Raw genomic sequence first — 21,764 nt, 5'->3', positions numbered from 1 at the left:
CTTACATTTGGAAAGTTACGGAACAATGCCGATGTTCGCAGATGCTTATATTTCGAGGTTGGGACACCTGTGGTATTTTCGCATACATGTCTTTCGTATAGGTCACCATATCTCCTGGATAAAATCATTTCTTGAGCTTTTCTGTGCCTTAGTTTGAGATTCAGGCCATTTTTAGGTCAATTCTTGAATTTGTCTTATTTGCAGGACCGTTTCTGGGTCATTTTTGCATGTATTTAGTGATTGTGAGAGATTATTCAGGGACCGCGCAGAGGGAGGGGCTGGGGGGGCTTTAGCCCCCCACTTTTTTGCAAGAATAAAAATAAATTAAACAAAAAATAATTTAACAAAAGTAACGGAGTGAAAAATAGCAAAAAATCGTTAATTCGAAAGTGACCAGAGTCACTGGCAGAGACAAACGCGCAGATAAATAGACAGAATGAAGCATTAGTCGTTACAATTGTAAAATATTTTTTCGCTTCTAACCTAGCAGAGATAAACGTCTTTTAAATGGCTTCTTTTTCCTGCGGACCTCTCAGGAAAACGCGTTGTTTCGTAATTGGTCAATTTCGATCCAAAGTAATAACTGGGTTTAGTTTATAAGGCCATTCTCAAACAAATTGTTTATTAGTTTCAACCTTGATTTTTGGAAGATCATGAAGTTATTGTTTCTCTTGTTATTGTGCGTCCTGGTTTTAGCTCGATCAGGGCGAAGTCCGTCTTTTGATGTCAGGCTTCACGGCTCGTTGAGCATTCCAATTGCAAGTTTTGTTGAACGCGGTCTGTTTATAAAAACATTTTGTCATCGAAAAAACTTAAACCGCAGAATTGTGTATAGCTCTGGTCATCAAGGAACATTCAATCCGGCGGTTATTACGAACAAAGAAGTGCACATGGTACACGGCAACATAAATACGAACGACGAGACTTCCCATACCACTAGTAATGCAAAGAAGAGATCTCTTAAAATTTCTGATTACTTTTCCAAAGAAAATGGAAAACCTTCTTTATCTGGTGAGTAAACTCTGCATAATTTTTGCTACTTTTTTCTGAATCTGTTCTATAATTGAATTTTCATTCACTAAATTATTTTCAGTTACCGTTTTGTTTTGCCGTGTAAATATTTTGAATGAATAATTAAACAATTATTGAACTCGGTTTTCGTATGATATGAAGATATACAGATCTCGGAGGGTGTTATCCACCGGGCTCAAGCCTTCGGCTTTGGCGGATAACCCCCTCGATCTGCATAACTCTTCATATCGTACTCAGCCTCGTGCAATAATTGCTCAGTAATTATACAGCCTTGAGTTCAAGGCAGCTCAAGCAAAATCGTTGGATTTCTGGCTTATTTATAGTAATTAAAGGTTGATATCAGTAGTATAACATAACAATCTATGATATTTCAATTTAGTGATGGTGAATTTTCAGACCCGATAGCAACATCACTGAAGATGTGGAAAAAATCAATAGTTTTATCGTTATTCGCATTCTCCGTCACTTTTGAGAAATTGAATAGAAATTCACAAGCATGCCCCCCCCGCCCCCCCCCCCCCAAAATTTTCCTTCACACATTCTTCTTTAGCCCCCCCACTCGAAAACTTGCTGCGCGGTCCCTGTTATTTATGGTGCGAAAACCGTGATTGCGAATTTTCATAGTATGTGCTTCGTGTAAGGGTCCATATAAGTCCTAGGTCATTCCCATTGGGGGCTGGGGTCCGTTGAAATTCCGGCGGGATAGTGAAAAGAAAGAGAGTGTGTAGATTTTAGATCTGTAGTATGGTGGCCTAAGACTGCCGTAACAAAAAAACCCAGTGTCTTAACAAGTTTCTTGTAAATTTATGTTTTGTTTGCTTTTTTGGGTGTATTGGTTTATTTTTAGTTTAATAGTTTTAATGTTTTTTTTTTGTTTAATCACAGAAATATTTTAACTTAAAATAAAAAGTAAATTAATTCAGAAATTATTTTCAATCAAAAGAAAATATCTCAAGAACAGAATAAAAACGAGTGACTTTTTCACAATAAAAACGAAATGATTTTAAAATGAATTTATTTCGAACGAAAACAAAAATTCAAATCGTTCTTTTCTCTCGTCGTAATAAATTAACGGGAACAAAGAGGCCTTAAATGTAACGCTATTAATTTTATGCCAGTGTGATTGGTCATCATCATGGTTATTATTATAATTCAATGGAAAATGAAAGGGCCTGCCTTGTTCACAATGACTTTCTTGCAACTCTTCCCGGGCCTGGCGAACTTTGGCAATAAGGTCTTGTTTCTTGTCACTCGCTTTATAAGTGACGTTTAGGTCGTCAAGAACTTCTTTGAGAAGACGTATGGTCATATTTTCTGGTTCTCCCATTTTCTTTTTCTTTTTCTCTTCTTCTCTACAGCGCTCTTCTGCACGTAAACGTTCCCTTTCAGCCGCCTCAAGCTCCGGTAAAATCTCCTCTAGATGTTCAACGTTTACAGCGACCGGCCAAAGTCGAACTTCAGGTACTTCGGCAAAAGTTAACAGGTGCGCGCTACAATCAGTCCATAAGTTCTCCTTTGTTTTGGACAATGACCACTTCCCTCCATCTATCTTGGTTGCTCAAAGCACCTGGATGCAAACAGAAAATTTAAGTGTTTCTTCTTTTTTGTTTGTTTTTTTCCACTCGAATACCGGCACCTCGGACTTAGCTGACGTCTTACACAGCAGTCACAAAACTAGACCGCACTTCAAACCAACCCCTGTAACCCAGAACGCCGCAATATCATCAAGATAGAGCCCAGAATCGGTTTTATTTGGCGAAACTAGTTTCTCCACTCGTTCATAGAAATCGTTTCTCGAAACTGCCATCCAGCGAGACATCCTAGATGCTGAGGGGTTGTATACTTTCCCTTGATGAAGGGATAAAAATTCAGCAATGTGATAGTATTCGCCTTCGTATTCGACGTAATTTGGGCGCACCGTCTGGTCAGTAAACAACGAGGATCCTTCTTTGTATTGCGTTCTTCTTAACCGCTTTGAGGGTGGCTGACCCTCAGATTGCTCTTCATCTAGAATGGTAAGATCCGTTGTCGTTGCGGTTACTTGGTTGTTAAACATATCCTTAACGCTGTCATGTGCTTTACATACAAACGCATAGTTTTCCCGTTCAAAATCGGATTGGAATTTAAGTCCTAAACATGATTCATGAAACCAGTTTTCACACCCAGGGTAATCGCAACCCAACCAGTGAGTTTTTGCTGGTGCCTTGAAGTTCCCATCCATGTATTTGCATTTCCCCGATTGAAACAAATGGCAGTGGCTAGGGTCGTCATCATCCTCGTCTTCTAGCAGATCTGTTTGTGCAGTTACGGATGTTTGGGCAGATGCAGCAATATCTGACAGAGCATATGCTGAACTGTGGTCGTTTTCTTCGGCAACAGAGCACAAAACGTCACTTTCTGCTTCTATCAGTTCCTGTAACGGTATAGAATCGAGTTCATCTGGCTCGACACCAATATCTGTTAAGGTGGATTCCATTCCTGGATTCAGATAAACTATTTCACCATCCTTATCTTTCCTAAGGATGTTTCCAGCAGAAAGCAACGGCAACATACCCAATTGCTCAACTGTTTTTAGAACTTTCCTTTCGGCCTCTTGTAACCCACTCAGAATTTCTTGTTCTGTATTCGTCGACCAGGACATTTGAGTTTGTTTCCGAGGAACCTCTTTGTATCTCAGCTCCTCCAACTTTAAAATTCTCCCACAAATGTCAAGTATGTCTAGCATGCATAAATGTGATTTGCCTCTATAAAAACCTCGTAGACGCGCAAACAGTCTTTCGCAGCTATCCGAACCAAAAACTTTGGGATGGAACGGTTCATCAGGAAAATGCTTGGAGAAAAGTTTCATCGAGAGGACAAGTGTATGTCCTGCGAGTATCATATCATTGTACGTTTACAACGATATAAAGGAGGTTTCTATCGAATAGCTTGACATCTCTATCCATGCTTTCCATAAATGAACAAAGCAGACCGCCGACCACGCTAGCTTTGCTCTTACTTTGACGGGTAAGTTTTCTTCTGTGAAACTTCTCATCATGTTATGCCCTATCTTAAGGTAAGTACGAGTTGCTTCCGTACGTTGGTCATTCCAGTCTTGTAAGCACTGTCGGACCTGTGGCTGTAAAATCCGCAGTGCGGCATCCACGTTCTGTCTGTCCCTAACAAAAACGTCACTTTTCCATAAACCACTGGTCAGTTTGTTTCTTTCATACAGTCGCATTAAGTCCTCGATCATGACGAATCCGTTTCCGAGCACCAGGACCCGTCTAACGTTCAGTATTTGATTCTTCCATTTCTTAATTAGGTGCTTCCAGTCAGGAAACATAAGAGTAGGAACTGTTATACCGTGGATATCTTCAACAACACTGACAAAATTGAAGCCTTTGTGGGGAATCGAAATCACGTTGTTCAAATGTTCGCGCCTTTTTAAGAACCGTTCGAAATAATATTTTCTAAACTTAGAATCTCCATCAGCGCCAATGCCTAATATTTTCAAATTTTGTTGTGCCCCCCAGTTTACTGCACTGTTGAACCAGTTAACAACTGTTTCAAAGTTCTGTCCCTTAACAGCAGCTGACACAGCAAGCACAAAGCAAGGAACATGCTCCTTTAAGGGGGTCAGGACAATTGCATTGGCTAATCGCGCTTTCTCCATGCTTTCATTGCCTGTAATGTCAATGATGTCTTGTGCTGTTTTTACGACAACATCCTCTTCAGTGGCTATACCTATCAACTTGTTTCCTTGCACCCTGATAGAAGGTAATATGGCTGTCGCATCAATAGCAATGATAAAGGGCCCGTGATATCCAATTCGATCATAGAAGGAAGCTGCTTTGACAAAAATACTTGCTTCTAATTTGGTCGGAGTATGGAATTTGCTTCTTGCCGTTACGTAAGCGGTCTGAAGGCTTGGCCCGCCAATTTTTTCTCTTATTATTCTTAACAATGCCGGCCCACCATAATCCAGGACAACCGCAAAAAACGATTTTGTGTCATCATTCCAGCGTTTACTTTCTTTTATGCTGTTTGTTAGTAGATTGGAAACAATGGATATTAATGTGCGACTCTTCTCACCCTGATTTCCAATCACTGCGGCAAGTTGCATTGCAATCTCTGGCAACTGCTCTCGGGCATTTTTTCCGGCTAGCTCTCGCTCCAAGTCGTGTAATGCCTCTTCTGAACATTTTACTTGCAGCCGAAGTTTTGCGATTTCATTCCTGTACTTTCCTGTTAAAGAATACACTCCTACCATGCCTTGTATTAACGAGGATGTCAGTAGATTAACTTTTTCACAATAGTTTCTATCTTGATGCGACGGTCCCCAGAACTTTTGCATTGCATCAATTCTTTCCTTAGTGGATTTATGCATTTCGTATCTGTATTCTGTCAAAAGATGTGTTATTTTCGCCGTAAAAGAAGACATCCGTTGCATTTTCGACAGTGCTGACAAAAGTAACATTTTTTCAATGTTGTCTCTTGCTTCCGCAGTGCGTTCAACGTGTTGTAGTTTTGTATTGCAGATAATCTCTTCAACTGGAATGGTTGACCCCATGGTTGTTGATGTATGCGCTGACGAAGATGGTGAAGATTCCAACACCATTTCACCCACTCTTTGTCCAAATTTCTTATTCATTTCTTTTCGTGTCTCTGAGACAACCTTTTCCGTCTCTGCGGCCAGAGCAATTGTCCTCATGCTCAATGAATGTGCAGATTTTGAATCGGTTGTAGTAACTGGCAGGGTGGGCGGTGGCCTTGCGGGGACTCTGTTTGTAGCTGCCTTTCCAAAGAAAGTTGTCAATAGTTTGTTTCCTGTTGTTTAAAAACAAAGATTGTACTCAAAGATCCGTAATTACATACACTTAAAGTCCTCTTGTACTAGAAAATCCCGGCTTAGACAATTTCGTAGGGTGGCTGGACGGACTTTTAAGTGCTTGTATCCGGGTGCCCGGGGAAAGAGGGCGGGGGGGGCAATATCGTCACAATTCTTTCTAGACCGTCAGTACTGCACTCTTAATCAGTGTATGAATACTACTGTTTGGAGATAGTAATAAAGCTATCATTGACTGATACTGTTTTTTCGTTTTCTTTTGTTCCCACCACCCACAATCTCTGGCGGTTATTTAATCATGACATCGAGAGGGAAAGCGCAATGAGAGTCTTAAATCTTACTTCCGAATTTTATTACCAGCCTTCTCTGATTGTGCAATAGCAGAGCGCGCGAGAGACGTCATGACTCACACAAGACAAACCATTACAAACAAACCCGAATGGCGGGTAATTTTCATAAAACACTTTCTGACAACTGGTGTTTCTAAAACACATTTTTGAAATGAAAAATTCGCCTAGATTAAGGTAAGCTCAATAACCCAGTAACTGTTCATATCTTTCTAAACATCAGTGTAAACATGCTAAAAGAGTTGAAGGTGAAAAAAAAAATAATAATAATTTTAACACCTCCACCGGCGGAAATACAAGGAAAAAACCGGAAACGCAGTGCAACTGAATGTATTCAACCTGAATCATCTGATTTTTCTTTTTAAGGTGCAAAAGCGAAAAAATCGAAGAGCCGAGTCGAAGATGAATCAGAAGAAAACGCTTAAGTCCCCAGAAAGCGAAAGAAGTTTTCAGACTTAGAGTTGTCTGCCCTGGACACAGTGTTTTTGTCTTCTGGGGGCGCGCCAGATAAAGGCATCATCAAAAGGACCGCAGATGCCCTTAAGATTGACGAGCAAACAGTAAGTTATTGTCGCTTACCTTTTGGCTTACTTGCCAGAACGTGGCTGTTTGCATCCAAGTACCATCCGGCTTTGATTTTATGAGAGTTTTCATTCGCATGCCGCTTTATCAGCCACATTGCTTTCGCATTGTCTTGATAATGCAGAGAAGTTCCACACGATGTACATGTGAAAGAAGTCTTGAAATCATTACCAGAACAGAGTGGTTTAAAACCACGTTGTTGTAATTCCTTATTAAGGTCATTTACATCTCTCTGAGGGGCACTTTCAACTTGTAGAATAAAGTAATACCAAGAACTTACTACAAGACACAACGAGAGAAAGGCGCACGGCGAACGAAACATGTTTGCTGAAAGAAATGCTGGCGCTGCGGCGTTTCAAATGGTTTTATTCAAGGGGGGGGGGGGGGGGTATGCGCTTACGTCATGATCAACTGCTGGCCCCGGTTGTCGGTGCTATCCGCGTACTCGTTTTCACTGCTTTTGTTTAAAGAAAATTGAGGTTGTTCTTATTTCCAGCCCATACATTTTATTTTTTTTTTTCCGTTCTTATAAAAAAAAAAGACTCTTAAAAACAGTGTTAAAAAGAAGAGTGTATTCCTTGCATTTTCCTGAACTGAAGCACTGAAGATGTTATAATATTTGCTCTCTATAGGTTATAACTTGGCTGAACAACCACCGCAGGAAGTGGAAGGAGGAGTCGTACACGCCCGGACAATATAGCAATCAGAGCAAGTCTATCAGAGATTAAATGCTGATTAGTTTGTGATTAAATATGTTTTTGAAGGAGAAAGAGTTGTCTTTTTTGTGGTCAGCGGCTAACAAATGTAAACAAGCACGCCATTATACGTGCCCACAAGCGCTTGAATTTCTTCGAGAACTGGTGTCAAATTTGTCAACTTCTGCAGTTTTCTGTCACTTAAAATTTAGCATGATTTAGGCAGTGACTCAGACTATTACTAAGATTCTCGAATACCAATGCGGTAAAAAATTTCCTTTGCCTTGTACGTTAGTTGGCGATATTCAATTCTTGTCTGGATAACACCGATTACAGCACAGAGTACACCACCATAAGACTGCTGGGCCGGAATATTCAGCTGAATATTGCCTGTCAATGAAGAAAGAAAATTAGAAAAAGTAGCTAACATAAGACTGCATAAAGCAAGATCAAAGTCGATTACGAGGTAAGAAAGTTTTCACGTCCGCCTAAGGAGCAGCTTTCACCATTTTTGTTTACGAGATGGCTGTTAAGGTTTGGCGCACGTTTTTTATTACCGATTTTCATCGATGTGATAAGAAAGTTTGTGATTATCGATTTCGATCGATTAAATCAACTAATTAATCGACAAATATCGAGTATTATCGAGTAATATCGATTAATCGATTAGCTTTTCGATGATCGATTTCGATCGATTAGATACGCCCTGCTTAAATACGCGTCACTTGATTAAGCCTACTTCAAAATGCAGCATTCTAGTCATACAGAGTATGCTGGTTCAGTCACTTAAATGGAGTTAATTTCAACAGATTGCAGTAGTCATTGCACTTATGGCTTGCAGTGAAGTTCTGTATGGCATTGTGGGAAAGATTACCTGTACAAAACAGCATGTTCTTGGGATCTAGCTGCTTGCTGGCAATCTCTGGGTCGAAAAGGCAACTTCCACAGCCTTGTATATCCAGCAACATGACCTCTTTCTGTGACCGGTCATAAGAGAAGTGAGCTAGACACTCTGCCTTCTTGGTCAAGGGATCAGCATTTTCGCCTTGGCATATGTTCCCATTGTTGTTGATATATTTGTGGAATGTCCCGTCTATAAACTCTTCCGCCGTTACATATTCCCGGTCAATTGTTCCCATGTATATCTTCTTGTAACTCATGGTCTCCCCAAAAAGGATTTCATTATCGCTTGCTATAAGCTCTTCTTTCAGTTTAGCTGCGAAATTCCGTGCTAGGTAGTGCATTTGCACTACCTTCTTTGTATGTTCTTCCAGTGTCTGTCCAATGGCAATGATATCTTCCGAAGCCTTTTCTAGATATCTCTTCACCACCCACGTAGAGCCTTGGAATCCTCTGTCATTAGAAGTCGCTTTAAAGGCCTTCCGAAATCCACCTGTTCCAAATGGCTGGGATTCAATAGAAAACTCCACGGCAGTTGGTCTTCCGGTCCACGCCATTACCGACATGTCAAAATTGAACATCTCAACAGAGGTTGTGGTATTTGGGATGAGCTTTCCCAATCCTAGCATGTCAACCACGGACAGGCTCCGCGGAACAAACTTGCTAGGGCTTTGTGATGACACCCGTTGTGGTAGCGATGCCACAGCAACCGCTGCCTTCCCATGTTCAGCATTATCACCCTCGGAAATGTCGTCGATCTTTCTCTTCCGCCGCTCACAGAGAACTTCAACCGGAGCGTCTTGGACTTTACCCTCAATGAATCGCACGTGGATTACTTTCAAGTTTGGTAACTGTTTTAGCGAGTAACAAGATGGCCCTTGCTCCCCTGCGAGTACATCGCATGACATCGTTTCCAACATACCGAAGTGCTTCATGCAAGCTCTCTTGATGTTGCTGATGGAGATTTCGTCGAAGTCTTCGAAGGACACGAACTCGCGCGCACCAACTCGAGAGTATTTCTGTGCTTTTCCCGAAACCTCTGCGCTAAGGCGCTGTACAACTAAGGTCTCAAGCTCTTTGGCTGCCTTACTAGAATCCTTCTTGGCTCTCTTCCCTTGGCGCAGCTCCTTCATTTTATCTTTAAACTTACTCCAAGTTTGACCTCCAGCAGCCATTCTTGAAAACAGATGCACCGAAATGCATTCTGGTCTATGGCAACGATAGGCCACACGCCTTTTTTTTTTTTGCTATGGCAACGATAGGCCATGGACAATTTTGCTTTTAATTTAGTTTACAATGCCTTTCTTTTCAAATACATTTTTTTAAAATTAGTTTCACTTTTTTTTGAAACATAAAATTTTGTTTTCGTTCGAAATAAATTCATTTTAAAATCATTTCGTTTTTATTCTGTTCTTGAGATATTTTCTTTTCATTGAAAATAATTTCTGAATTAATTTACTTTTTATTTTAAGTTAAAGTTGAGCTACAGTAAAAGAGAGTGGAAGACATGGGAACGTTATCCTCGGTACATAAGAGGATGTCATATTTGACGTAGTTACTGCCAAATAGCCAGGCTACCAAGTATAATCAAAATGGTGGTCGATTTTGAAGATTTCTTAATGTTTTAACCATTTTGTTGGGTTGTCTCTAGCAGATTTTTCCACAAGTTACTGGAAATATTGAAAAATGGGATTTTTGAAATCCGTTTCGCCGTCTGTGGAAGGCTTAGTATGGTTTAAAGTAGTCCTTGAATTCAAAGTCAACGATTTGTGTAAACATTTAGACGTGCGGACTACGTGAAGGGAGAAAAGCGCCATGCTGATGTAGAGTTAAAATCAGCAATCAACGTCCAATTTAGGACGCTTATATGAGCATAGAGGACCGAAGGGATAACCAACTACTGCTGAAGTTTGGACGATCGTTTTTATGTGAGTGTTGGTGCAAGTGATCTTTGGAGTATTTTGTTGTGTTTTAAACGTACGGAACTTATGTATTTTGCATGCATGACAATATTATAACTGAATTTAACAATTGTCCCATACAAATCTTTATGTGGCAGCCAGATTTAAAGTCGGCCAAGGGTCTTTGATGCGCATGCTTAGCGGCCATGTTGTCCTCGATTTCTGGCCATGTTTAAACTGCTTGAAAAATTATTTGGTAATTTGTTAGAGAACACCAAAACCTTTACAAAATTGCTAACAACAGTGCTTTGATACACACTAATCAAAGCCTCCTGCTAGTAGTTGTCTGAAGCTGTGTCCATGATCTTTTGGACATGTTTTCAAAAAGATGGAAACTACTATAAGGTCAAATGGCATGTCAAGAGGGCTTTGTTTTCTACAGATAATGGCCAGACATAAAGACTGTGCATTTGTTACTGTTTCTAATGCCAAAAAACTTCCTCTGAAAATATCTCCAACACTGTTACAGATTTTGCTTAAAATTGACGACCATTTTGGAAGAACAATTGCAGTGTCAAGATATACTGTTGCAGGTCAAATAGGTGATACTGTCATTTCGTTGCTGTGACAACCCCAATGTTATTCCAACCATTATCATAACAAATTGTAATCTTTATTGAATGCAACTGTCGTGGCAGTTATTCAAAATATTTGTCCATGGCGTTGGATATAGTTTATGCTCAAACTTGCGACCTTAAAGTAAGTGTGAAATGAAGGTACCGTTATTGTACTTCAAGTGGCCGGCTGGACCTTTGCATGGCTTGGAGGACAATGTAAAATGGTGGTGCTGTGTCCAGTCGGAGATGTGAAAATACTGTCCCTTATTAGTACTTTCCTGCTTAAGACATTGACACTCATTGAACTAAAACGTATTTTTTTATTGTTAAAGAAACAGGAACTGTGAAACAATGGACCCTTAATTACAATGAAAGTTAACACAAGTTGTGAATGTTATATGGTAGTTTTCACATGTAACAGAGTTCAACTTGTTAAGAACAAGAAACATTTTTGGCTAAAACAGTGAGATCAAATGGAACATTAAGTAGAAGACAACTTGAACACAAAATTTGGAAACTACCCTGCAATAATTAATATGAATATACAACAAAAACGAAGAAACGTTGTTAAGATAGCTACTGAATGTTGGATTATTCATAAAATATTTGATAATATTTTTGAGCTTAAAGAAAATGCAACGAATTTTTAGTAGTAGCAAATTGTGAAAAACTTTATGATCTTCTATCTGATGCTGTCTAGTATAAATGCCAGAGGCATATAAATGGTAACTTTTATGTATAGTTGTTGATGGTTCCTAGATTTCGACGCACTGCTTAAAGGCACTGCTTGAAGGCACTGCTTGAAGCGAGACAATTCTTGTATAGAATAAATGTAATCTACTTTCAAAGAGAGTTCCATAGATTCATCGCTTGGAGTAATATTCTCTGATACTAGGTTTGTCAAGTCTGAATCTAGTTTCTTAGTAATTACTGTGTCCGTAGTACTATTGAGTACGACTGTTTCTTTATCTCTCCGCAGTCTTATTTGGTTAAAGCAGTAGACTTCACCAACATCTACGTCGTCAATGTTATTCTCCCATAGGATCAGCTTAGAGTTGGCGGTTTCGTCGGCAATGTAGCATGTGCTTTTCTTTAGTTTCATAGAGCCAACAATTTGACTTGCTTTATCTTTGTATACGACTTTGGCTATGACGTCGATCATGCCCATGTCGAGTGCATTCTGAAGGATTGACTGTAATGTCAATGTGTTGCTGTTATAGCTTTCTACGAACTGGAAGTTGTATTCGGATGTTGCTGGGGAAGAGAGCCTAGTCATGTCGTTAATGAAAATCGTGCGGCCGTCTTGTGAAGTATTGTATCTTTCGATTTTCAAGGCGGTTTTAGTTGCCGCTTTCTCATCGAAGAAACTTCTCTTAGAGCGTGAGAAGCAAACAGCAGGCTGGGTTGCAAGAGCTGTCTGAAGTTTTATGTTGAAGTAAGGTGTGGATCCTCTCTTACTATGTTTGATAGGAGACAGGCTTTGGACGTAGGCGATGAGTGGAGAAGTTGGCCGCTTGTTTGGAGAGGATGTAGAAGGTTTCTCCTTATCCTGTATTGCGAGCGTATATTTCGATGGGAAAGTCGGTAGAAGCTCTGGTTTATTTTGATGATGTGCAGTTGGAAAGGCTTCATTGTTCAGAGGAGTTTCAATGGCCACTGAGTTGGTTATAGCAGGTTCAGTAGTAAGTGATGTGTTGTGGAGGTCGAGAGAGACTGAAGTTTCTGAAGGCTTTAGCTTTGCACTTCCAGCAGCAGTTGAGGGGCTTTGGCGGTTCAACGCATGTGAAGTCAGTTGTGAATGGTCTAGGTTTGCATTTTGAAGAGCAACTGAGGAACTTTGGAGGTTCAAGGAGTGTGAGCTTTGTGAAGACTTGACCTTTTCAGTTACAACACCAGTGCAGGAGCTTTGGACGTTCAAGGACAGTGAAGTTTTTGAAGGTTTTGTCTTTAGTTTGGGTTTGTTCGGGCGTGACATAATGATCAGAAGCGCAGACAATAAAGCGATGAACATCGATCAATAGGTCAAAGATAAGACAAGGGCGGGTGCAAAAATTTGTCCTTTTATAGTACTTAGTGGGATCGAAATTGGTGTAGTTTGATTGGTTAACGTTCCTCTGAGGAAACAGGTAATTATAGTTGATGTGATGATTGGAGGATGTTAATGTATGGGCATTGTTAGATCACGTGCATTATAAAATGCATGCGCGTGAAGATGTTGAACTTTGTTCTTTTGATGGTTGTTTTTCTAGGATGGAAATTGGTGGAGTGTAATTGGTTAACGTTGGTGTGAGGAAACAGTTAATTATAGTTGATGTGATGATTGGAGGATTTCAATGTATGGGCATGGTTAGATCACGTGCATTGTAAATGCGTGCACGTGAAGGTGTTGGAGTTTGCCCTTTTGATACTTGTTTTGTATTGTATCGAAAGAGAAAGCTGCGAGCAACGTAAAAGTAGGGATCGAAATCCTCCAATGAGCAGGTTTATTGTAATTGCCTTATTTCTGACAGGAATGTTGGCCAATGAAAGTGGAGCTGTTTTGATTGTAAGAGATACTTTAATATACACGACTTTCATAATGGCCGACGGCGCGCGGGATTGGTAATTAGTTACACATGAGAGCGAGGTCAGAAAGGCCACGTTCGCTTTGACCTTCGCTTATTCGCTTGATTTCAGATAAACAAAGCAGGGTGATATTAGGTCAATTGGTCTGTTTTGTGTAGAATTGGCTAAGTTATTTCGAAGAATTGGAAATGCCAACTCATTGTTGTGTTCCAGAATGCACGAAGAAGGGATATCGAGAAGAAGATGGGACAAAAGTATCATTCTTTAAATTTCCGATCGAGAACCCGATGAAGAAGAAGTGGCTACACGCAATAAGGAGAGAAGAAGGAAAATACTTCAAGGTAACTAAAAGCACAAGGGTTTGCTCACGACATTTCAGGGAAGGCGATATAAAAAAATCCCTTGCTGGGAAAAATGAAGTAAAAGACGGAGTTGTTCCCTCTGTTTTTCCGTGGATTCGAACATCGCCACGTAAAAGAAAGGAGCCGATGGAAAGACACTTTGAAGAGACCGCTTCGAAAAGTGCATCAAGGAAATTGTCTTCTTCAGTTGTCATGGAAGAATTATCAAATGAAATGGTACCAGATGTATTGGATTTAAGCTCACAATTTGAAAACGCAGAAACACAAACTGATTTGACCGAGCACGAAGCCTACTTGACGGAAATCATTGACAACAATAACAAAAGGATTTATGAGCTAGAACAAGAAATCGATGAACTTAAGCGTCAGCTGCAAGATACTCAGCGGCGGAATGATGCCCTTAATAAGAGACTGTTTACCTTTGAAAATTTAAAGTCAAAAGATTCCAATGCTGCTTTTTATTCCGGCTTCCAAACCTGGGATGCTTTTATGGCTGTTTTTGAGTACCTTGATCCTGGGGAGCGAGGTGAGAACATTTCCTTCTGGTGGTCCTCCACTGACGTCACATCTGATTATAGCGAGGACCAAACGGATGAATTACTAACGAAAAAGGGGAGAGCTCGATCTTTAAAGCCCCTTGACGAATTTTTTATGGTGATGTGTAGGCTGCGGCAAGGATTTCCTGAAGATCATTTAGCTAACTTATTCAATGTATCAACACCCACAGTGAGTAGAATATTTATCACATGGGTCAATTTTATGTACTTTAAGTTTGGACAAATAAGCATTTGGCCTAGCAGAGAAATAATCAACACAACAATGCCTGAAAGTTTTAAAAGCAAGTACAAGTCGACAAGAGTCATAATTGACTGTACTGAGATCAGATGCCAAATGCCAAGTAGCTTACAACTGAATGGAGAACTTTTCAGTTCCTATAAGAATCACACAACATTGAAGGGCTTGGTTGGTATATCTCCTGGGGGAGCAATCACATTTATTAGCCAACTTTACACCGGTTCAATCTCGGATCGAGAAATTGTACGAAGGAGTGGTTTTTTAGAGCTTCCATTTGACTCAATTATGGCAGATAAAGGATTCACAATTCAGGATTTGTTGCCTTTGGGAGTTACTTTAAACTTGCCACCTTTTCTTGGAGCATCTGCACAGATGGCTGCAGAGGATGTGGTAGCCACCCAGGAAATCGCTAGTTTAAGAATTCATGTTGAGCGTGCCATAAACAAGATAAAAAACTTTCACATCTGGGATAGAGTTGTTCCATTACATCAGATGGGAATTGTAAACCAGATGTGGGCAGTATGTGCATTCTGTTGCAATGCACAGCCCAACATCATATCCATATGACTTTCCCATGTATTTGAAAAATTAACAATTCTAATTGAAAATCTATTGTTACAAACACAACAGCTCCCTTAAAATTCAATGTCGCTTTGAAAAACTCAGTTACGGTGTAGATATTTGAAATCCAAGACTAGGATAAATGCTGCATTAATGTTTAAGAGTGCTTGTTGTGTGGTGATAAGGTGAGGGTGGGGTTTTTTAAAACGTAACACAACAGTTATACATATGTATGATGAGTTTTAAATTTATCCTTGTTTTAAATTTTATCTTCCTACAGTTCTTGGTTTGAGTGAGTTTCAAAAAAATGGAAAATAATATTTAACTTAAGGATAAAATCAAATCACAACATACACAATCCTCTTTTCGTCTCTCTATGTGTTGAGTGGGTACAAAGATAAAAAAGACAATACTTTTTTTTGCTGATCTGACTATTTATTACAAGGTTACATTAAAAATATTGTATTTGAGGTCTGACTATGGTATCTATCACTACCCCTTGAATTCTCAAACAGTTATCACTATTTACTTTCTTCATGTAAAATATCAAATGCACACTCAACAACTGTAAGAGTAAGAAATGTGTCTCTTCAGCTGGATTTAGAAACTTGGCATAATTTCTTTTATAGGAAACATACATAGTCATTGGGACAAATATTTTTGCTGTTTTATTGAGAATTGAAGGGTTAACCTGATGTAGCTGTGCACAATACTTCACAATCACTGTTGTTGTTTACTTGACAACTCCCCTGGAAAAACTTTGCAGATGCAAAGGTAATGAAGTGATCAAAATAATAAGAAAGCAGTTTTTGTTCTAATCCAGCCCAAAACACAGGGTCAAAAGGTATACGTTGGACATAAATACCCTTACTGGTATACACAATAAAGTCACACCACTTTGCTCCAGTAACAGCCATTTGTCCTTGCACTTGAGCATAGTAAGGGTGGTCCTCTTTCAGTTTGCACTCCCTGTCACCTGTCTGTTTCATGAAGAACTTTTCATCCGTACAAGCATCAAGGGGCGTGACATGATGTTTTGTGTAGGGGCATTTCACTTCAGCTATGCCAAAGTAATCTGTGCAGCCAAAGTCGACTACTCTTGCATCAGGAGTAGCTCCGAGAATGGGACACCCCTTTGAAACAACAAGACCACAAGGGAGCACCTTAACAGGTGTACTTTTGTTAAACATATACTTTTCATACTCCCTTAATGCAACAGATTCAAACTTTTTTCCATGTTCTAACTGTTTTGAAGTAACCAATTTTGGATTGATCAATTGTTCTGCAAAAGTGTCATGATTTCTCTGTCGTCTAGAAATCAAGTGAAATTGAGAGGCAGTGAACCTGAATTTTCGCTCATCTTTCCATTTAGTACATTCAGCTTGTTTCCTTGTTTGTGTTTCAAGGTCATTGAGTTCATTTTCCTCTAACTTCAAAGATTGTATAAGTTTGTTGTCATTCTCACTCAAATTGTCAGGTAGTGCCATTTCATTAATATCCCTTAGAGGAAACCTTGGATAAGTGAGGGCTTGATTTTTAGTTACTTGGCTAAGTCTTGGTACACAGTCAATGGATGCTGTGGCCTCAAAGTGTGCCTCTGTCAGGGAAACTTGGTATGACAAGAAACAACCAACTTGACATTTGCCAAATTTTGTTTCTACAAGTCTAGTATGCGTCTGATCAATCTGTTCACTAGCCATTTGAGACAGGCCCATATTAGGGTCAATTTGTTTCAGCTGCTCCTTTAGTTTCTGCTCTGCAGCTACATTATGTGTGGTTTTCATCCTGGCATCATATACAAGAGATTTGATGCCAGAACGTAATCTGAATTCTTCATCCTTTGTTTTTGTAACTTCCACTTCCATCACTGGCTGTGGTGCAATGTTCTTTCCTCCGCCCTTCTTGTGCCACTGCTGCAGTTGTGATGTACAGGCCAAGGAGGATTGCTGGTCCTGTTCCTCCGTCAGGTCCTTGGTAGAATTACAGGAAAATAACGTAAACTTGCACATCTTGAACATCAATGCCAACACATGGTTACAGAATCCGCTTTTTCCTGCCACACACGAACACGAAGCACTCTCCACTTCTCCTGACAAGATGCACAAGGCGATTTTCAGATTATGTGGGGGGTCATTTTTTCGAAAACTATGACAGCACTTCCCTTTGAAGAAGAAGTACTTCGAATCACTGGCACATTCAATATCTTCCAGATATTCGTCATCTAAGAAGCGCCTGGCCTTTACCAACCCCGTCGGGACGGTGTGATGATCAATGTTACCAATGGTTTTCCCGGACTTCAACACGTGGTGATTCATTTGCAGTCGCGTGAACATTGGCATCTTCTCCAACGACGTTCCCCATCCAGTAGTTGGAAACTCTGCCGCCGCTGTACTTTCCTTGACAAGCTCTGAACTTGTGCCTTGCTTTTGCTTTCTACGGCTATATATTTTATGTGGATCTGGATCTATGATCTGTTTGTCCTTGCCGCTTCGTATGTACTCGTACACTCGTTTCACTAGCTCCGCTTTTGTCTTCAAACCTTTCCCTGTGTCTCTGCGACATTTCAGCCAGAATTTAAGTTCTGAGTTTTTCAACTCCTCAGGTTTTCGTCCAAGTAGAGAAGCGCCGGGAATATCGTTTTCCGTAAGAGGAATCGCATTTGAATCGCTTGAATTGTCCGTTGTACTCGCCATTTTCGGTGCTTGTGGCCGTGCTTGTGTTGTAAACAACAAGAGAAGCGACGCGACGCTGGCCTTTCTGGCCTCGTTTTCACGCCGCTCGAACCAGGTTTCGCGCGGGGTCCGCCATTATGAAAGTCGTGTATAGGCTCGTTTAACATGGAACAGCTATTTTTAGTTGTTTAGTGTCATTGACGAAGAAAGATGAATGTACCTTTTCTGTCCTAAATATATATTGTTTTTTTTTTCTCCGAAATTGAGTACTACTGTGAAAAGCGAATCTGCATGAGATCTTCAGTTACAGAGCTGGTACGTGAGATTGTTGGACTCTGCTCCCGCTCGAGGTTTGTGCGTGACGGAATTCGAGTTAAGCGTAGTAATCTAGTAAACAAGATTCCAAAAATAAGTTATGCACACAATTTGCACGTGAAGATGTTGGACTTTGCTCGCCTTGCTCGTTTGTAGGTGAGGGAATTCGAGTTATAAGACAGTAATCTAGTAAACAGGATTATCAAAATAAGTGATGCCCAGAATTTGCACGTGAACATGTTGGACTTTGCCCTTATTACTATTTGTAGGTGAAAAACGCACATTGTTTACAAGATTGCTTTGCTCAAACGATCTTAGGAAATTACCTCCTTTTGTAACATTTGCAATAAGTATGATGGATCATTCAATGTTAAAATTGATATCCTAACATCATTATTTTACTTGGAACAGAAGGGTCAAATTGCGAAAATAGTGATTCTACTTATGTTATTCCAGGAAATGAAACAATAGGTGATTATTTAATTAAGTGGCTATTTCGAAGTTTATTCGCTAAGGCAAAGGTTGGGAATGTTTACTTAGGGCCTGTTTACATGGAAGTGTGGGAGTGCAGGTAGGTGAGGTAGGCTGCTTAAGTGGGGTAACCCGCCGGTCACATAATGTCTCATTTTAATTTGATGACATTTATATGATAGGTGGGGCCGTGTGCCAGACGGGGTAACTCTTTCAGCGTGGGTGAAATTTTGTCATGTAAACTTTTCAAGGTGGGGTAACCGGTGTAGTCGGCTTCGGATTTGTGAAAGATTATATTGGCGGAAAATTTGCTTTCGCAGTGGCATTGAATGATTATTTAAGGTAACAATAGCAAGCGACAGGATTGAAAGTTGCAGCAGGAGGAGTAAGTGAGTGTAGAAGAGTTTAAGCGCCAAAAGAGGTGGTTTGCCAGTATTTTTGGTGTACGTGCAGGTGGTTATTGACTTTTGAATAATCTTCAGAAAGTGTACCCCTGGCTGGTGCGGTTGTAAGAGTGTATGTAAAGGAGGGTTATTTTTTTACCCCACCTAAGCGGGTTTCCTCACCTACCTGGTGTGTCCTACCTCCATTTAAACAGGCTGTTAGTGAGTCGGTGAATTTAGGTTACTACTGATTTCTATATGCCAGAATGAAGTTTCTAGATTAATAATTTATACATAAAATAATTTTGTACAAAGCAAGGAACCGGATTGATTAACAGTGTCGATTAGCGTGAAGCCCTGGGAATAAATATTAGGGTTAAGTACTGATGAATAGAAATTAGGGTTAAGAACTGAGTGGAAAAAGTGTTAGCTGGTTAGCTTCTATTTGGGGTTAGTGAGGGTTGTTGGTATATAGTCTGAAATGAAATTGTTGGTCGTGTCGAAGTGCTGGATATAGATAAAAGTGACAAAAAACTGTAAAATGTGATGTGAAGGATTTTGTTATGTAAAATAAAAGTTGATTTGTTAGTCGATTTGTGTTTGTGTATTAATTTGTGAAGGAAAGAAGAGCAGCCCTAAGAAAGTTCAGGTTCTTTTGGCCTTCTTTAAATTTTGAGTGCAAAGACGTCCGTTGTGAGTTTCTAGAGAATTCGTAATTTTTGCGTACATTTTGTGTAAGTTTGATACTGTCGAATTACAGAAAATGTATGGGAAAATGCAGGTTTTGTAAAAACTTAGGACGGATTTTTGCACTCCACATTTAGTATATTGTTTCTTGGAACTTGTAATTTACTCTTGCAAAGGGAAAGCATCAAATATATGAATTCAGGAAGAAAGAGCGGACTCTGAATTGTAGTACAAATGTTCTAATTTCCGCCATCTTGCCCTGATTACCCGTGATGCAACTATGACCATGAATTTCTGTACAGCTGCAAGTAAGAAAGAAGAACTGACTGAACAGAACAAAAGCAGAGAGTGAAACATGGAGTGTCAGAAAAATAAAATGTAGTTTTTAACTGTGGTGAGTGTTTTGTGTCTCTGAAAATTAGGGAATATAGAGCAAGAGCCAAAAAATAATAAAACGGTAGGGGGACGAATTCACGTGGAAACGCTTGTTACGCAGGGAAGTGCTTGGGTGTCCACCTCAAGTGCGTAACTGATCAGGTAATGTGTGGGATGGGAATTGAAGGTTACACTCCAACTTGCGGAGTAGCTCAATAATTGTGTGTTTACTAATGCGGTAATCAAAGATGTTTAAACAACAAGAAGAACAACAACAATAAGAGCAGAACGACTTTTGACAATTTTTTTTCCCAGCAAAGTGTCTCTTTGGTGGTTGGCAAATTTTTGCGAAGACGTTGAACGGAGTTGTTTTATTGCTTTTTCAAGAAAGAAAAAGTCTCAGACTCTGAATAAAAGAAAGTTTGTATGTATTTGAAAGATTGAAATCGACATTCTTTTGAATAGTTATATAAAAAGTTAAGAAACGGTAATACTTGGGAAGGTGTTAAAAGCTGATACAATAGAAAGGATGCAACTGAAACGCAATTTCTTTATTAAGTGGAGGACGTAACGCTATTTTCTTTCGTTATCTAAAGTAACAGCAGACAGAGTTTTGGATTCTAGCCTCTAATGAACACTGTCGATTGTAGATTGAAGGCTCTTGCTTATAGTGTTAGAGAAAGCTCGATTCAATATGCCAGAATTTTTGCGCATTACTTGATGTCTTGGGCTAGTAGGGAGTAGCGGAAAGTAAAGAAAGGCTGGGTAAGTAGAAGGGAACCTTTGTCGATGATCCTTGTTGCGCTTTTTTTTTGGTGATCGGATAAATTAGGATAAGTAGATTGTTTCAGATAAAAAAAATCTAAGAAAGTTCGAGGGAAGAAAGAAATTATCAGGGCAAATTTTTTGTTTTCTCGTTAGGCTGAAAAGTTAAGAAATGTTGTAATAATTGCTAGGAATAATCAAGTATCATTTGGGGAAAAGTAACGTGAGCGTCACTATAAGTGTTAAAACGCCGAGGAAATTGTGTTGGCCAAAACGTGCACTGAAAAGGTATGAAAAATCAGGGTAAAACAGGAGATAATAACATAACATTCTTTATTAATTAATTACTAAGTTTAATAGATGAATTAATTATAACAAACAGTGAATAATTTTTTGACAAGTACATGTTACATGTTACGTGTGTGTCATAGGAAAACAACTGGGGAAATAAGGCAGCTATATGAAGACTACGAGTACTCCCTCGTTTTCCCTCAGCGATAGTAGAGCAAGTGAAACACGAGGGCGGGCGAGAATCACCCTAGGCGAGAAACGCGATTTTGGCCGGGCTTGTGTTTCCTCGAACTACGATTGCTGAGGAACTCAATAAGGGAGTCCTCGTAGTCTACCTATGTGCGTATAAAGGAACTGGAAATAAATGCACTTATTATTTAGTCAAAAGTTGTAATGTGCTGTTAATGCTTGTAAACTGGTTTTCTTGAACGAGCATGTTATTTTGGTTTTCTTTAAAAAAAAAAAAGACAAAAAAAAAAGAAAAGGAAGGTAAACAGGGCTAAATTGGCGCTTGACGTGAAAAAAAAAATTGTTTTCTTAAAGTAATTATAATTCGTTTCTTGAGTGTCCATATGTTTGCAGTGAATAGCTTTGTTCAATGACCAAAAAAAACCAGTTTA

At 39.6% G+C, this 21,764-nt stretch overlaps 2 protein-coding genes across 2 annotated transcripts; one reads left to right on the top strand and one right to left on the bottom strand.

The window, feature by feature from the left end:
* The first annotated feature begins 13,655 nt into the window (after positions 1 to 13,655).
* LOC140931949 (uncharacterized) lies at positions 13,656 to 15,191 on the top strand. Its single transcript, XM_073381631.1, has one exon. The coding sequence runs from the start codon at positions 13,656 to 13,658 to the stop codon at positions 15,189 to 15,191; it is 1,536 nt and encodes a 511-aa protein (XP_073237732.1).
* Positions 15,192 to 15,871: 680 nt separating this feature from the next.
* On the bottom strand, positions 15,872 to 17,878 carry LOC140931948 (uncharacterized). The gene has a single exon (XM_073381630.1). The coding sequence runs from the start codon at positions 17,876 to 17,878 to the stop codon at positions 15,872 to 15,874; it is 2,007 nt and encodes a 668-aa protein (XP_073237731.1).
* Positions 17,879 to 21,764: the final 3,886 nt, after the last annotated feature.

Source organism: Porites lutea, chromosome 3 (assembly GCF_958299795.1).
Source record: "Porites lutea chromosome 3, jaPorLute2.1, whole genome shotgun sequence".
Taxonomy (NCBI): domain Eukaryota; kingdom Metazoa; phylum Cnidaria; class Anthozoa; order Scleractinia; family Poritidae; genus Porites; species Porites lutea.
Note: the sequence above shows the minus strand (reverse complement) of the source record. Positions and strands in the feature narration are given on the sequence as shown.

Excerpts from the sequence above, each read along its gene's own strand:
- LOC140931949 (XM_073381631.1), top strand. The coding sequence starts at position 13,656 with ATGCCAACTCATTGTTGTGTTCCAGAATGCACGAAGAAGGGATATCGA.
- LOC140931948 (XM_073381630.1), bottom strand. The coding sequence starts at position 17,878 with ATGGCGAGTACAACGGACAATTCAAGCGATTCAAATGCGATTCCTCTT.